Source organism: Leucoraja erinacea, chromosome 17, assembly GCF_028641065.1.
Source record: "Leucoraja erinacea ecotype New England chromosome 17, Leri_hhj_1, whole genome shotgun sequence".
NCBI lineage: Eukaryota > Metazoa > Chordata > Chondrichthyes > Rajiformes > Rajidae > Leucoraja > Leucoraja erinaceus.
The window spans coordinates 33,307,559-33,326,359 of record NC_073393.1 but is presented as its reverse complement, the minus strand read 5'-3'; the positions used below and the strand labels follow the sequence as shown (position 1 = coordinate 33,326,359).

At 40.3% G+C, this 18,801-nt stretch overlaps 1 protein-coding gene across 1 annotated transcript in view; it reads right to left on the bottom strand.

The window, feature by feature from the left end:
* The window catches only part of mphosph6 (M-phase phosphoprotein 6), a 32,806-nt gene that overhangs the window by 9,915 nt on the left and 4,090 nt on the right, over positions 1-18,801 (bottom strand). Inside the window, exon 2 of the mRNA XM_055648934.1 lies at positions 15,759-15,871. Within this exon, the coding sequence (XP_055504909.1) occupies positions 15,759-15,871 (113 nt within the window). The remainder of the gene's footprint in view (positions 1-15,758; positions 15,872-18,801) is intronic.

Below are 18,801 nucleotides of genomic sequence, written 5' to 3'. Positions count from 1 at the left end.
TGACAGTCCCACCATCCCGGAAATTAACCTTGTGAACCTACGCTGCACTGTTAGTCGATGCCGATTTTCAGAATGCACCTTTCCAATCAGCACTGCCAGCAAAGATAGATCAATACGTAGACCAGACCTGTTTCACTACCCCACCAATTGGATACCAAATCTGGACAATGGGCCACTCCTCGCCCTCGAAGCGCGTCAGGCTATCGTCTGCCAACTATGACCAAGTTTTGGGCCACTCCTCGTCCTGTTTTATGGGCCCCTAACCCAAAGGAGTTCTAACCACCCCCGTTCTTGCTAGACTCTGTTCTAACGATCTCGATTGGACCCTTTCCCAAGCCCGGGAATGATCGATCCGCTCCGACTATCGAAGTGCTGAAAATAATTGTGAAAACTGCACAGTGGGCCCGATTTCTGCACTCGCGATCAAAACAGCTCCACAACCTTGATCACAAACTTGTGTTTGGGGGTCCGTTTGGATCCCAGACGAGCCCCCAATGTAAATAGCTCATTCTAAGCTTCCCCCCAGTCTAGTTTCAGTCAATAATCACTGAGTCAAGCACTTGCGCAACTAATCTTTATTTTCACAAAACACAATTACAGTTCTCACCACTATACCTAACCACCGTGGGTTTGATCCTCATATCTGCCTGGTCAAGCCCTCTCAGCCTCGTTCCAGCAGAGACACTCCAGAAGGTCACGCAGTCCCAAGTGTTCTCCCAGAAGATCGACACAGGACCTCGTGGGAGCGGCCTTTTATAGGTCCCCGAACTTTGAGGGGTGAACCACATGGGGGTGGTCTCATTACAGTCCAATAACCAATATCGATTAACCCAGTACATGATTGATATTTCCCCAACCCAATAATACAGTGACTAATACAATGTATTCAAACGGAGTTTCTGAAAGGAAGCAAACATCGCAACATGTGCCTTGATATTCAAGAAACCCAGACAAGTCTCAATACTTAATCCAATCAACATCTAGCAAAGTAAAGCTTTGCAACATTATTTTCAATGTATATGTCTGGTTTGCATCATCCAGCCGATTCCATGCAATTTGCACCTAATTGTCAGGATCCGCAGATGTCCCATTCTCTTTCTGCAGCTCTTATCTGGGCTCTAAACAAATTGGCACCATTCTGCAGCTTGTCCTATTTCTGCAGAAGGCACATTTAAATTGACCAAATGGCCTAGCAGCCCAGAAGTCTTTATCAATGTTAGTGTCCTGACCTCTCCAATTTGGCCAGAATTAACGAAGCGGCCTAATCACTGAGTATATTCAAGGCATAAATGGTTAGATTTTGGAAGATGAAGGTATACGGGGTTAATACAGGTAATTGACATTGATCTAAATGATCAGTTATTCTCTTAATTAAGGCTGAATGGTCTACTCTTGCTTCTGTTTCTAAAGTTTACACATAATTGGATTATTCATTAATCTTGCATTGTTCAACGCCAAGGAGATATCAACTGCCTTACATTTCATTGCTTTGTAAATTACACATTCCAAAACATAATTTTATAAGGCATTTGCATTTCTTTTTGGCATGCCTAATGTACAGCATTGCAATAGCATTTGTTTATACATTGGCTCTGAAAATGAATTTGTGATTTACGGAATTTATAAATCGGTATAAGAAGTTTTCAAACATATACAATGCACCGAAAAGTATGATATTACTCTTCACGGTTAAAATTATTCAGTGACAGTCTTTTGCATAATAATCAGCAGGCTATATAAAACAGAACAGACAGGATCACAGTACAGAATTTGTTTTCGTAATGTGTTTTTTTTAGAAAGATCAGTGGTGGGAAAGTTACTGAAGGGGAATCTGAGAGACAGGATCTTTTGGAACAGCAAGAACTAATTTTTAAAATATACTTTTGGAAGTTAGAAAGACAGAGTCATCTTGGTAGAGAATTTCAAACAGCACATTTATAGAACTGAATGACTTGACATGAGCATGAACTGGAAATTAAACAATATATGCTTTAGACATATAGTGCGGAAACAGAACCATCGGCCCACCGAGACCGTGCTGACCAGTGATCATGCCGTTCACTAGCACTATCCTATACAGTAGGGACAATTTACAATTTTACATAAGCCAATTAACCTACAAACCTGTATGTCCTTGGAGCATGGAAGAAAACCGGAACACACGGAGAAAACCCACGAGATCATAGCGAGAACAAACAAACTGTACTGAGAGCACCCATAAATCAGGATCGAACCTAGGACTGTGGCGCTGTAAGGCAGCAACTCTACCTCTGTGCCACTGAATTATAATTTCTGCTGCAGGAGATCAGAAACATGTAAAGTCCAATAAAGCAAGGAATAATGGAATTTCAGTGTTTACATTTTCATTCAGCATCATTAAATCACACAGTATGGGAACAGGCCCACTAAGACCATGTTGACCATTAAGCACCCATTTTACACTTTCCCTTCACATAGCCATTTTTTTCTCCTCACATCACCAAATTCCACAACTTATGAAAACCTGGAGGAGCAATCTACGGTGGCCAATTAATCTGCCATCCAGCACTTCTTTGAGATTGTAAATCAAGTGGACACATACAGAATGCATATTCCACACAAACATTTATACAAAAGATTGTTATTCCACAATTAAAGTGTGGGTTGATAAAGGTTGTTAGAAAATCTCAGGTAACCTATTTCATCCGGGCCATTGAAATCACATTTCATACAGAGTCAATTCTTAAAGATGATGGCAAAGGATGAAAACTGTACTCAGCGGCACAGTGGTGCAGCGGTAGAGCGGCTGCCTTACAGTGCAAGAAACCCAGGTTCAATCCCGACTATGGGTGCTGCCTGTACGGAATTTATACGTTCTCCCTGTGACCTTGTGGGTTTTCTCCCACACTCACAAAGGTTTATGCAGGTTTATCGGTTAATAGGCTTGTGTAAATTGTACTTAGTGTGTGGGATAGTGTTAGTGTACAGGGTGAACGCTGGTCAATGTGGATTGGTGGACCTGTTTCCACACTGTATAAAGTCTACTAAAGCTTTGAAATGGTAGATGCATTTCAATGGGTTCATTAATGGATGAGGAGAAATGTAACACAAAATGATGGAAATAATCAGATCAGAACCATCGGTAGAAAGAGACACATTTCATGAATGAGACCTTTCCAGGATATTCGATTCTTTTGACTGTCATTAAATGGAGAAATTTAAGTTTGTTTCTAATTATTATTCTGCACTGAGATCAAGTCTGTTACGAGATCCATTGCTTAGGATCACATTGCATGTGATCATGAAATTGAATGTTGGACACAGATTTCTGTAGGTAGTACAATTTAAGGAGATACCATGGTTCCTCTTGACTAATGAATTAAATGACTTCTGTGAAGACCAAAAAAAATGCTATGTACAGTGTTTCATGTTGGGGAAAGGTTATTTGGGAGGACACGCACAATACCTTTGCTAGTGGTAAACAGTAGGAGACCCCTCTGCAATAACCACAATTAGATGTTGCCATTCCTGAAGAATGGTCTTGACCCGAAACGTCACCCATTCCTTCTCTCCAGAGATGCTGCACTATCCCGCTGAGTTATTCCAGTTTCTTGTGTCTATCTTTGCCTTTCTGGAAGATGGTCGCCATTATGGAATCTCTGAGACCCTCTGGCATGTTCTCCTCTAGCCAGACCTGGAATTTGAGATTTGGAATTTGTGCCTAAAGTTTCTCTCTGCCAAATTATAAAATGGCAGTTGGAATGCAATCTGTTCCCAAGGCACTGTTGTTTTTCAGTTGGCAAATGGCCTGCCAGCTTCTTGTTGAGAATGGTTGCAAATGGATAGCTTGTTGTGGAATGACGTCAAGGGTGCTCGGATCAAGGGTAGAATCACAGTGAAGGGGTTCTTCAAAGTGTTCTTTTCAGGGAACACCTACTGCCTTAAGAAGCTTAGGAGAAAGCAAAAATGGAAATATTTCAACATGTATACCAATATGTGCAGTCTACCAGAGTCCTTCTGCCAAATGAAAAATCAGCTAAGAATTAAGCTCTTCATGTAGACTGTATGCTACTAATTCAGCATAAATGAGGCTGATCAGGGTAATTGACTGAAATGAAGCCAGAGGCCAATATCTTTTCATATTGGCAACACTGCAGAATTTAAGCAAGTACTGCAGAAAGAGTATGTATTTTTTTTCCTTTTGTTCAATTTTCATTATTGGCAAGGCCAGCATTTATTGCTTACCGCTAACTGTCTTTGAGTCTTAGGAATATTCAGCATATAAATGGTCTGTTACAACCTATCTTGTCCTTGCTGACCATACCAATCTATTATCAAACCATTTGCCTGTATCCTTTTACTCCCTGCCTATCTAAATACCTTTCCAAACGTTTATTTTTAAAACACAAGGTGGTTTTAAGCCAGCAGTGATGAAAGAACAACAAAATATTTCTAATTCAGAACAATTAAGTGACTAGCTGGGTACATACAACTTGTGGCGTACCTCGCATCTGCTGCCCATGTCTTTGATGGTTGAGATCCCAGGTTTGAATGGTGCCCAATAGGTAATTGCAATGTAAATGATAAACATTGTAGCCAATGTGCACTGGTGGTGGAGGGAATTAATGTTTCGAGTGGTGGCTATAAAAGAGCATCTGGGCATAGGTTTTGGCAAAGAATAATAGATTTTAGCATTTATCCTGGTCTTCGAGAAGATCAATTGGGCATTAGTTAGCCTCATTGGATTTATCTTGCTTTTTGTGAATAAGTAATATTTGGACAAAAGGGTAGAAACTTCTATTGTAACTTCTTGAGCTGCTTCGCTAAAGGTACAGTATAGGTTTCCAGCGCTAGAGCTGGAATGTAGTTGGGTCTCCTTGCCTATACTTATTACCTTCACTGGTCCCTTAATATTATGATTAATCAATATTATTGAATTAGTTAAAGCTGCCATCCAGCTTTTGGATGGCAAGGATCTTATGAGGAAACCAAGATGGATCTGCCTGAATGCTGTTGCTAATGCTTCAGCCTCATTTTTTTAGGAAATGCATGTTGGCTTTATCATTATTGATTATGGTGATTTTCTTGGACCCTCTTCCTCCTGTCAGCTATAATTGCCCACCATCACTCATGACCATATGTGACATTTTGATCTGATCTGCTGGTTGTGAGATTGTTTAGCTCTCCCTGGTTGTATGTAATTTTGTGGTTCAGCAGACACAAATTGCAGCTTCACTACATTGGCAGTTTATGCCTTAATGCCTCCAGTCATTCACCATCATAAAATGTTTCGACATGCAGGTCATGACACACATTAACTCTCACATCCCAGAGAGCCTTGACCCACTGCAATCCCCCTACTGTTGCAAGCAGATGGCGTCCAGGACAGATGCCACGTCCCTGTCCTATATTCATCCCGGAACATCTTTGTGCTGCCTCGGGAAGGCAACCAATTTATCCAAGGACCACAAACACTCCAGTTATTCCCACTTCTCCCTTCTCCCATTAGGCTGAAAATACAAAAGCTTGAAAGCAAATACCATTAGATTCAGGAATGCTATTTCCCTGGCCATTATTAGACCACTAAACAGACCTCACATAAGCTAATGGTGCAGCAGTTTTGCCCAACTTCTGCTCCCTTCTCCGGGAACATTTTGCTGTGAAGTGACATCCCTTCTACCTTCCAAGGAATTTCACATCCATCATCATGACTGCGATCTACATCTGCCTCAGATGTTTGGCTAGCATTGAAGCGGCTGCACACTGCAGTCAATAAACACTTGACAGAGTACTCAGACGCCTTTCCTATCACAATCTGGGACTTCCAACACAGCTAGTTCGAAGAAGTAGCTTTGTAATTGCTACCAGCTGTATCCTGCAGTAGCAGAGGATCAAATACTCTTGAACATTGCTACTCCATCACTAAAGATCTCAGTCACTCCATGCCTCACTTTGGAAAATCAAACCACCTGGTTGTGCTTCCTCCTGCATACAGATGAGGATTGCATAGATCTGATCATGGGAGGCAGAGGAATGACTCCACAACTGCTTGGCATTGGTAGACTGGGCCATGTTCAAGGTCTCGGCAATACACTGGATGAATCCACCATGGTTGTTACGGACTTCATAAGGAAAAGTATGGAGGTGTGTGTTCTCACCAAGATCATGTGAGTGTTTGCTAATCAGATGCTTTGGATAGATCAGGAGGCCATAATTTACTGAGGACAAGATCTTGGACATTCAAATATGAACCCGGACGGTGCACTTTACATGCTCCTATACCTTCTTCCCAATGGCAGGAGTGTCAAACTTATCAAACTCAGAGAACTGGGTCTCTGCTTATCTCTATGTAACTGAATTTCAACCTCTTCATCGGCAAACCACATTCAGTATGAATTAGCAACACTTTCGCCTCGATAACATAGAGACATAGAAAACAGGTGCAGGAGTAGGCCATCCAGCCCTTCGAGCCTGCACCGCCATTCAATATGACCATGGCTGATCATCCAACTCAGTATCCTGTACCTGCCTTCTCTCCATACCCCCTGATCCCTTTAGCCACAAGGGCCACATCTAACTCCCTCTTAAATATAGCCAATGAACTGGCCTCAACTACCTTCTGTGGCAGAGAATTCCATAGATTCACCACTGTGAAAAATGTTTTTCTCATCTCGGTCCTAAAAGACTTCCCCCTTATCCTTAAACTGTGACCCCTTGTTCTGGACTTCCCAAACATCGGGAACAATCTTCCTGCATCTGGCCTGTCCAACCCCTTAAGAATTTTGTAAGTTTCTATAAGGTTCCCCCTCAATCAACACGAGAACCTCAAGGCTATGTGTGCTATTCCCCTGTTCTGCTGTCTCTTTACTGATGTCTGTGTAGCCAGATACAACTCGAACGCCATCTTTAAATTCACAACAATACTCCCATCAGTGGATGATTGATGAGTAGAGCCAGGATGTTTAGGCACTTAAATACTCTGAAATAGGCAGGCAAAAAAGCAAAATAAAATTACAAAAAAGGCATGAAAAGGCATTTATTGACAAAAAAGGCATTTATTTCCACCACCATTATATTAAAAATAATAATATAAAGGGCCTGTCCCACTTACGCGACTTTTTAGGCGACTGCCGGCACCCGTCGTAGGTTGCTGCAGGTCAGCGAAAATTTTCATCGTTGAAAATTCAGCGGCGACCGGAACAAGGTACGACCTTTGGGCGACTACTCATGACCATACAGGCTTCACCCCGCGACATGTCGCCAGGGTGTGACCTGTATGGTTGTGAGTAGTCTCCTCAGTCACCCAAAGAGTCGTAGGGTCTTTCTGGTCGCCGCTGAATTTTCTACATGTTGAAAATTTTCGCAGACGTGTAGCAACCTGCCGGCAGTCATCGAAAAAGTCGTGTAAGTGGGACAGGCCCTTAAAGGTATACTACAATAAATGACCAAAGTTGCTTGGTTGCACATAATTACTAACATTTTTTTCAAATTATCTTGTGGTAAACTATGCCGTTTGTCAGACTGAATATGCTTCAGTTGTGAAAAACTTCTTTCTACCCCAGCTGAGGTCACTGGTGCATACCCAAAACAAGCTACAGACTCCATATTCATGTTGATAACCTGTGCATTACAACTACCTTTGAGAACTTTAGCTATGTTTTCTATTTCTTCAAGATCTTTATTAGCTAAAATCACTCTCTCACATTTTCCTTGCATGTCTTTACCTGCATCGCCAAGAACGTTACGAATATCGTCAGTTACTTTGTCGAAAACCTGCAAGTTATTCACTAATATTTTGCCACATTTATCAAGGGAAGTGATAGCTTGTGGGAAGTTTGCAAAATTGGAAGCAATAAACAAAGATCGCGGTGGAGGGACTTTTTCTGCATGATTTCACTGACGATCCTGACTGCAGCAGATTCATCTTCTTCAAAAGAGTTGACGATTTATGTTATCTTTTCAAAATTTGCCGCATTGCAGAGAGCCTTGTACCCCACCTAGTCAAAACGGGCTGAGGAGGTAGCGGAATCTTGGGTGCTATTTCCTTGAACAACTGCACACGTGACGGTACTTTGAGGAAGGTTTTCTTGACATTGCCTAGGCGATCAACATTTGGAAACAAGCTACGTCTGTGCTTGGCAATTTTATGAAGTCCTTGAGCTAAGCATGTCAAATGCAACATTTTGGGGAGTAAAACATTAAGTCACAAACAGAAGTACATTCTCGTGTTTTATACCTTCTGGCCAAAGTACAACAAGTGAAGATGTAAACAACTGAGCAATAGTTGAGCTGTTTGACCTCCAATACTTCTGATGTCAACAAATACTCCTTTGATGGTTGATCTGCCTCCAGTGTACAGATGCCCACATTGGCAGCATATCTCCCCTCAGCATCGGTTATCTCGCCTATTGGGATCCATATTTTGGTGCATGCAACTTCATCTCTAATTTTCTGCACAACAATGTTGAAGTTGCTGTCAACGTAATTTTTCCATAATGATGACTCGCTTGATATATGTTCCTCTGTTTCTTGCTCTAAAAAACCTGACAGTTTTGTTTTCCAATTTCCAAAGTGGAATTCCAGCATCAATGAATGCTTTGCACAGATCACTCGAAAACTCAGATTTGCGACTGGAGCCAGCAGAAAATGTAGTGAGGAGACAAGCTTGGGTATTTCGCTTGGCTAGTCTGCCCCCAGTGGTATCAACATTGACCTCTAATTTTAGCTGACCCTTGTCTTCTCCCTCCTCCCCCTCCCTTTCCAGCTCTCCTTCTAGTCCTACTGTCTCCGCCTCTTCCTTTCTCCCCCACATCAGTCTGAAGAAGAGTGTTGACCCGAAACGTCGCCTGCTCCTTCTTTCCGTAGATGCTGCCTCACTCACTGTTTCTCAAGCATTTTTTGTCTACCTTTGATTTTTTTTCCAGCATCTGCAATTCTTTCTTAAATTGATCTTGGAGTAAACTGAACCAGAGGGCAGCAGCACGAACGAATGAACGACCGACGGTGGAGCCCCCGGTTTTGCCTCCGTGGTGGAAGTTTTCTTGCAAGTTATACTATGTTAAGACGTAAATAATAACATTAATATTAACGTGTTAACATAGAAAACGTCATTGTAATCACGGTACAACTAGAGGAAATAGCATGACCTTTTAGCAAGACAGCAGAAAAAGGCTGATTTAGGCATTTGATCGTGAAAAAGGCATTATCCTGGTGAAATCATCAAAAAAGGTATAAAAACACATGGCATTCATGGCAAAATCCTGGCTCTATTGATCAGTAATTAATCAATAAGGAGCTGATTGATAACCAGGAGGGGAAATCCGATGATCCATAAACTGGTCATCGATGGGACGGCAGTGGTAAGAGTCAACAGGTTCAAGTTCCTGGATGTGTATATCTGCCCTGGGCCCAGCACGTTAATGCAATGCCATAGAAAGCTCATCAACCCCTCTACTTCCTTGGAAAATGGAGATTTGGTATGTCAAAGATTCTATTGAACTTCTACAGGTGTCTGGTAGAGAGCACACTGACAGGTTGCATTACGGCCTGGTTTAAAAATTCAAATGCCCAGGAATGAAATGGATTACAGAGAATGACAGACACTGCCCAGTCCATCACAGAGACTGACATCTCTGCTATCGAAGGGATCTATAAGAAGAAATGCCTGACAAATACAGCTTGGCCACACTCTCATTTCACTCCTACCATTGGGAAGAAGGCACAGGAAATTGAAAACCATGAGTGCCAGATTCAAGAATAGTTCTGACCAGCAACCTTCAGGGTCTTGAGCATTACACAACACTAACCTCAGCAACTCAGAACATTTATTGACTGTGCTTTGGTTGCAATCAGTATTTATTTCTGCTAGTATCACTGTTATTAATTAATTTTGTTAAAATTATTATATTTATTTGTGTGTACTGTGTTTACTAGCATGTGCTTGTTGTAAGAAAGAATTCTTTGTTCCATTGTCAGTACATATGACAATGAAACATTCGAGATTCTCCTGAACCAACCTTGATCTGTCAACCAACATGGTTGCAGCCCTTCCACTGTTTTAATCAGCAATTTCTCTGTAGCTGTAACAGTAAATTCCACACTTTTATTTTTCTCGTACTTCCTGTTGTACCTGTGTAGGGCTTGAATGGGGTCTAATATTACCAGGTAGCAACCAAAACAAAGTTTTCACTGGTGGTACACGTGACGTTAATAAAGCAATACCAATATTATCTAGTCTATTCATAAATATAACAGACCAGAGGAGACATATATCATGCATCAATGAGATCCTTGGATACTCTGGCAATGGTGCCAAATAGTTAGGTCAACTGCAAAATAGTGCATCCTGAGCAGGATGAAAACTTGTGCCAGTGGAGAATTTAAAAACAGACAATACACAATATTTTTTGTTTAAATGAAAAAAAAACTCAGTAGATCAGCCGGCATTTGTGTATAAAAAGTTGTCATTGCATTATTTCTCAATATATTCATAATTAGTGTCCAATCTAACAACCAGAAGCAATACAATACAACTGCAGCATACATGGAACATGGACATACATGGAGGTTGAGAAGGAGTTTCTTCCCAGAGGCAATTCGGACTGTAAACGCCTATCTCACCAGGGACTAACCCTACTGAACGTTTTTCCTTCCATTACTTATTATGTAAAAGAATATGTGTGTTATGATTGTTTTTATAATTTGTTTGGTTGTTTTGTTGTTTGTCTTTTGCACAAAAGTCCGCGAGCATTGCCACTTTCATTTCACTGCACATCTCGTATGTGTATGTGACAAATAAACTTAACTTGACTTGACGACTTGACATCAGGAATGCATATAAACCCAGAAAGAAACTAATATTCAAAATGGGACCATCTATATATCCCCAGCCTAAATTACTTTCTGTTTTCTGGATGAGGCACTGTGCACTTTTTTACTGCATAGGGAGATGATAATGATTTGTTCTATGCCACAATGAACACAATATAATACAATGAATATTATTTCCCAATAATAAACTGGGAATGAATCTTGCATCCCACTGATTATCATCTGGTAAAACTGCTGTGATTATGTCACAGCCGTTGATGCTTCATTGCAAATATCATCAGCTAGCAACCACATCCAGAATACTGATCACAATATTTTTCTCTGGTAAACAAAAGAACATACATTTAAAACAAGCTAATAAAACTCAGAAACTACACAATACATGAACATTAATAACTGAAAATATACAAGGTGTAAGGGAATAAATGCATGGCAGAAACTCAGATTTGGCATGCTGACATTGCTTAAAGCATGTTTACACACACCTCTGGAACATTAGCAATTCTTGGAAAAAGTTCCTATTCTGAAATTTCTAAAGTAAAGAAAGCAAATAATGGATGCAAACAGAAGTGGAGCACTTGGGAGCGTTGACAGACTAAACAGTGAAATGAATTATCTGCTATGAAACTGCACAATAATGTGTCTTTTTTAATTCTTTTTTTTGGGGCTGCAGTTCTCATTGGAAAGTGCAGCAATTACTGTCATTCTCTAAATGCCCTTCAAAAGGTGATTGTGAATCATCTTGAACATTTGCAGTCTTTGAGGTAAAGGCATTCCCGTAACACTATGGGATAGAAAGTTCCAGGATTTGGATCTAGTGAGAATGAACAAACAGCAACTTTATTCCAATTCAGGATAGTGAACGACTTGGAAGGAAAATTGCACAAAAGGCCATCACGTACCCTTGTCTTATGAACTTACAAATTAGGAGCCGGGGATAGCCACTTGGCCCTTCATGACTAATATTCCATAAGATCTGAAAGAAAACTTAGGAAGGAAACTTGCAAGAAATTTGTTCCCAACTGAATTCCCATGGTAACCATTCATCTTGTTATTTATCAAGAATAAAATATTCAAGAGTATGTTTCCACTGTTCGAGGAAGAGATTTCCAAAGAATTCTCAGCTCTCACAATAAAATTATTATTCCGTTTTAAAGGAGCGGCACATTTTGAAACAGTGAACAAAATCCCTCAAGATCTTGCGTCAATCAAGTTCCCTCTCGCTCTATTAAACTCGAGCAAAGGCAAACACCACACTATACAACCATTCATCATAGGACAACCTGATGCATGGTCTTGATCCGAAAAGTCAACCATTCTTTTGCTTTTACAGATGCTGCTTTACTCATATTCAATTTACCAATTCACAGACGACACCACCATTGTGGGCCAGATATCAAATAATGATGAGACGGAGTACAGGAAATGTTAATTCTGGCCAAATTGGAGAGGCCAGGACCCTAAAATTGAGTAAAGGCTTCTGGGCTGCTAGGCATTTGGTCAATTTAAATGTGCCTTCTGCAGAAATAGGACAAGCTACAGAATAGTGCCAGTTTGTCTAGAGCCTAGATAAGAGCTGTAGGAAGAGAATGAAACATCTGCAGATCCTGACAATCAGGTGCAAATTGCATGGAATGGATTGAATGAATGCAAAACAGACGTGTATATAACGTTGCAAAGCTTTACTTTGCTGGATGTTGATTGGATTACGTATTGAGCCTTGTCTGGGTTTCTTGAACATCAAGGCACATGTTGCGATGTTTGTTTACATTGTATTAGTCACTGTATTATTGGGTTAGGGAAATGTCTATCATATACTGTGTTAATCGATATCTGTTATTGGACTTTACAGAGACCACCCCTATGTTTCGGCCCCTCAAGGTTCGGGGACCTATAAAAGACCGCTTCCACGAGGTCCTGTTTCGATCTTCTGGGAGAACGCTTAGGCCTGCGTGACCTTCTGGAGTGTCTCTGCTTGAGCGAGGCTAAAGAGGGCTTGATCAGGCAGATACGAGGATCGAACCCGTGGTGTTAGGTATAGTAGTGGAACTGTAATTGTGTTTAGACGGATTTTTGACTGAAACTAGACTGGGGGGAAGCTTAGAATGAGCTATTTACAGAAGGACATTGAGAACCTTGTGTACTGGTGTGGAGCCAACAACCTTTCTCTCACTGCCAGCACAACAAAGGATATAGTGATCGACTTCAGGAAGCAAAGCAGTACACATACCCCAGTTTGCACTGATGGGCCGAAGTAAAGATGATTGAAAACATCAAATTCCTGGGAGTAAATATCACCAACAACTTCTCCTGGACCACCTATGTTGAAGCAACATCCAAAAAGTATATCAAAGTCTCTACTTCCTTAGAAGGCTTTGGAAGTTCTGCATGTCCCCAACAACTCTCATTAACTTCTACAGATGCGCCTTAGAAAGTATTTTATCAGGATGCATCACTGCTTGGTTTGGGAACAGCACCATCGCAGGAAATTGCAGTGAATTGTGGATGCAGTCCAGGCCATCACACAAACCAACTTCTTTCCAATTACTCCATTTATGCCTCATGCTGCCTTGGCAAGGCCAGAAGCATAATCAAGGACAAGTCACATCTTGACCATCTCTTCTCCTCTCTCCCATCGGGCAAAGAGTATAGAAGTGTGAAAACACACCTCCAGATTCTGGAACAGTTTCATCTCAGCTGTTATCAGGCAACTGAACCAGTGGCCGGTGGCACTGCGAGTCGGTTGCAGGGGGTTGGTTGTTTTGACTGTTTTTTTTTTTTTTTTAGTATGTCTAAAATTATGTTTTAGTGTTTCTCTGTATGTCTTGTGTAGGGGGTGGTGGGGGCAGGGGGGAGAATAGGGTGAAATTATGACGAAGATGCAACTTTCTTCCTTGTCGCTTCTTCGCTCCCCTCCTCGCGGCCTTACAGCTGGTTTGGTGTGGCCTTTCCCGGAGTTGAGCTTCAACGACGAGGCAGTGGGGACTTTTAACACCGCGGATCTCCTTTCTGGAGGTCGCTGGAGAAGCGCTCCGACCGCTGGCCTGCGGCCTACAAATTCTTGGAGCCTCGGTCTGTGGAGTTTCTGGCAGCAAGCGTCCTTCCATCGTGGAGCGGGCGATCCCTCGCTGGGGGGTCGCCAGAGAAGAGCTCCGACCGCCGGCCTGCAACATCTGGAAGCCGCAATCTCCGGTAAGGAAGTGGCCGATTGGGAATTCTGCGCCGCGGGGTGTGCTCGACCTGTCCCGACGTCGACGTTCCGACCATCCTGACCAGGGGGCTTGAACATCGGACCGTCCGTAGCAGCGACTACGGAGGGTCAGGGCCCCGACCACGGGTAAACAAGGGAGGAGGAGGAGGACTGTCTGAACTGTATTAGCTGAACTGTATAGCCCCGACTGGACTATTGCAACTCACGTCTCCTTGGCATCAGCTCCACCTACATCAACTGACTCCAACTGGTCCAGAACGCAGCCGCCCGACTCATCACCCATACCAAATCCTGGCATCACATTACTCCAGTCCTCAAACAACTTCACTGGCTTCCCATCTCCCACCGGATCACCTACAAAATCCTGATCCTCACCTACAAAGCCCTCCACCATCTGGCCCCCCCATATCTCATTGACCACCTCTCCCCCTACCAACCCTCACGGTCCCTCAGATCCACATCAGCTGGTCTCCTCTCCATCTACAAGTCCAACCTCCTCAGTTTTGGGGACAGAGCCTTCTCCAGGGCAGCTCCCAGGCTCTGGAACTCCCTCCCCCAACTGATCCGCAATTCCGTGTCCCTCACCATCTTCCAGACCCATCTCTTCACCTCTGCCTATCCTTAGCCCCACGTGCCGTCCCTTTTCATCTGTGTATTAATTGCCTCATACTGTGTTTTGTATTGAATTCTGTATTTACTTTGTGTACTAGTCATGTCTCTACTATTATTTCATTCCCCTTACATGTTTTTCCTCCACCTGCTAAAATTTTGTAAGGTGTCCTTGAGACTCTTGAAAGGCGCCCATAAATAAAATGTATTATTATTATTATTATTGTATTGCCTTCCACCACAGTGATAAATGCTGTGGTGGATGTCTGTGTTGCATTATGTTGTGTATTATGTCCTTTTTTAATTGTAACGCTGCATGGTAAATTACATATCACTGCACCTTATGGTGCATGTGACAAATACATTTTAACTTGAATTTGAACTTGAACAAGAGAGCAGTCCTGAACTACTATCTACTTCATTGGAGATCCTTGGACTATCTTTGATCAGACTTTACTGGCTTTATCTTGCACTAAACGTAATTTCCCTATCACGTAGTTGTCCTTTGCAAATGGCACGATTGTAATCATGTATTGTCTTTCCGCTGACTGGTTAGCATGCAACAAAAGCTTTTCACTGTAGCTCGATACACGTGACAATAAACTAAATTGAACTGAGCTTCTACAGGAGTTTGATTTTTGCGCCAGATTCCTGCATCCATGTCTAAGAAGTACATAGGAGAACAGAGACCACTGCTACCGTTGGAAAGGATCACATGCAATAAAGTATAAAATAGAATAATAAATATACAACTATCCAGCAAATTTATACAAAATGAAACCATGGTCTTTTGTGTTTAAGAATGTAAACCTAAGAGACCGCAATTGCTGGAATCTTGAGCATAGAAGAACTGCTGGAAGAACTCAGTGGGTCACACTGCATTCATGGAAGGAAATGGACAGAGGGCATTTTGGATCTGAACCCTCCTTCAGAATGATGACTTAGAACATATTTTATGTTTGTTTTGCTTTCCAAATCAAGTTCAATTCAGTGAAGTTAGTTAATCTTACATTATTGTTGAGTCCATTAAGAATTTCCTGAATCTCAAAAACAAACTCAAGATTTTTCATAGGGGTATTATTGCTAGCTAGAGAGATCAATGAATCTTCAAAAAGATTTGTTCACTTACTCTTTTTCTTTCAGTTCTGGCAAGTCCAAATACCAGTGCTCATCACTAATTATCTTTTTCTCCTCTTCTTCCAATTGCTGTTTGGTCTCCGTATCCAAACTCCTCTGCATAAACTGAAAAAAAACCCACAAAAAAATCAAGTCTTAATATAACATTTTCAAAGAACATTTTGGAACAGTAGTAAACAACTACAGACCCACATTTATTTTAGATTAATGAATGATTAGTTGAATTTAAAAGGAACAATAGACATAATTACAATATATAAGGTTTTAGTTTCTGATAAAATTACCTAGGCGCTAAATAGCAGGTGAACTTCAACATAATTGCAGCAAGGTTGCTCACACATCACATAAAAATGTGGAAGAATAAGATTTAGTGCTGCTATTGTCAGTAATTTGCAAACGTCAGTAACCATATTCATTTTGCAGAGGAAAACACTTTTAAAATACTTCAATACTTTTTATACATGTTTTAAAACATTTGAATCATGTCATTTAATTATATCAGTAAGATGATCTTTTCCAAAGAACTATCATTTTAATATAAATCTGCAGTGCAGGACAATTCACCATACTAATCCAGGGAAGTGATAGGTTTGATTCATGGGCTCTGCTTCTAAAGCTGACCTTCGAGATTCTTTGTCTGGAGACTGGAAAAGGGTGGGCATAAGGCCTGGCCCTGGAGTGGCACAGTAGAATGAAAATCCAGAAGTGGGTCAGATGTAGGCAGAAACCTTGTAGGGAGAAGCAGGTTGGATGATCAAGCCCACAAATTGAAGTAGTACGAACTAGATAACACTCCAGCAAATATGTAAAAAATTAAATACAGCTGTAACGGTGCAAATAAAAGATTTTGCGGCATGATTCAGAAGAGTAGCCTAGCTCTCTGGTCCTAACTGACATTTATTATTCAATCCATATGTTGTCAACAAATAAACAAATCACCTCTTTGTGTTGCTGTTCAAGAGATTTGACCATGCACAAAAACCATTCATAGTCCTTGTCTATAAAACAGTAATGATCATTTTTCTTTAAAAGTAGTTTATTGCCTGTTAAGTGTTTTGGGAGTTCTGAGAACACAACAGTAATTATTTTAAAAGAGGTACTTTTTTCCCTTTCTTAATGCTACTCATTTATCTTGCAAAAATTCATTTAAAAATACTACCAATTGATGGATTATGGATTTTATGGATTAAACCGATGCAATCTTAATTTCTCGTGTTTAAAGAAGCACCTAAAAGAGAAAATTAAAATGATATTTTCCCTTATTGTGCAATGCTCATGTAAATTTGTGTTCCCTACTCAGAATACTTTTCAAAGTCTACTTAAAATAGAAAAATAGAGTATATAATACAAATCAATGGGCCGTTAACCCATAAAAACTTAATTACATTGTGCACAAAATATCATCTCTATAATGGGAGGTGATTATCTCTGAAGTGTGTTGTTAACAGTTAAGGAGTAGTGGGAGGGAAAGAGAATCCTGCTTGAATGCAATTATACTAATATTATCGATGATTAGACAAAATGAGAAAATATATACAATTTTCCTTTTTTTGAACTGTAGTTATAACTTAACCTAACAATAATGGAAGAATCTTAGAGAAATTTTCAATCACCCATGAAATACAAATTCCAGAAAACTTATATCACTTTGACAATACATTAACTCTAAATCTGTTTATCAAACAGCAGGGCAAATAAACCCAGGGATCTAACTCTTATTTTTCATTTTATGCCATTTTCTAATTAAGATTTATTTGAAATCCACTGATTGTTAAGGCTGCATTTGTTTGGACTACCTGAACTGTTAAAACCTTTGCTCCTATGTTTACAGATTAATTTTAAAATATACAATAATGTTTCAAAATTGCATAGCCTACATTTATTTTCATACATTAATAACACAACATTATATAAACTACATTTTTAAGAAACGTGTTTTTTATATTGAGTTGAACATACATAATAATGTAGTTCAGCTCAAGCAGATTAGGAGAATAGTGAAAAGGCTGTAACTAATGCACTGATATATTTAGGAGGACGACAGAATATGTGAGATGCAATGACACTTATCTGCAAAATACAGGCTGCATCTACAATCCAAATGGTTAACAGGATAATACTTCCAAAAGTAGAACTGGAAGTGGCAGGCATGGAATAAGTAAAATACCATAACACAGTGTGCATGAATAATTAGGCTTTCACAGGCAAGCTGCTTAAACAGTGTTTGTAATATAGCCAAGTTAAATGGTACTTGAGTGATGGGATATATTCATGGATATTGTCCTTGGCTGAAAAATCTCTCCAAAACATAGATAACAAATATAGTCAAAGGTTATCATCATAAAATTGCAAACCAAAATGGCATTATTAATATTGGAGTATTAAATAGATTCATCCTGTAACAATTGAGGAAATAGCCTTTTTTAAAAATCTGCTATTTAATCATGACCAACCCACATGATCAAAGCTGAATGATAAATAGTATGGGTTTCTGATGCATACCAAGGGTTGATGATTCAAATGTGCTGAAATGCTGATGGCTTTACAATTCGTGCCAAGCAACGTTAGTTATGAAAATGTCTCATATGTTTAAGCCATAAACTTTAAGACAAAGCAATTACTGAGCATTCGAGCATATTTATAAAATGAATAAATCAAATGTCGCTTTTCAAAGAGTTAGCTTGGTTAGAAGTCCATAACGAACAAATATATTACTTGCAATAATTAAATATCTATTGGATTCCTTTTGCTTTGAATGATCCAAGAGGGACATGAAGAACAAGTTACAAATAGATAAAATGCCAAACTTTCAACTGATCATATTTTCATCTTCCATTCAAATAGAGCACATTCTCACTCTCATATTCTCACTTACAAAATTCTTAAGGGTTTGGACAGGCTAGATGCAGGAAGATTGTTCCCGATGTTGGGGAAGTCCAGAACAAGGGGTCACAGTTTAAGGATAAGGGGGAAATCTTTTAGGACCGAGATGAGGAAAACTTTTTTCACACAGAGAGTGGTGAATCTCTGGAATT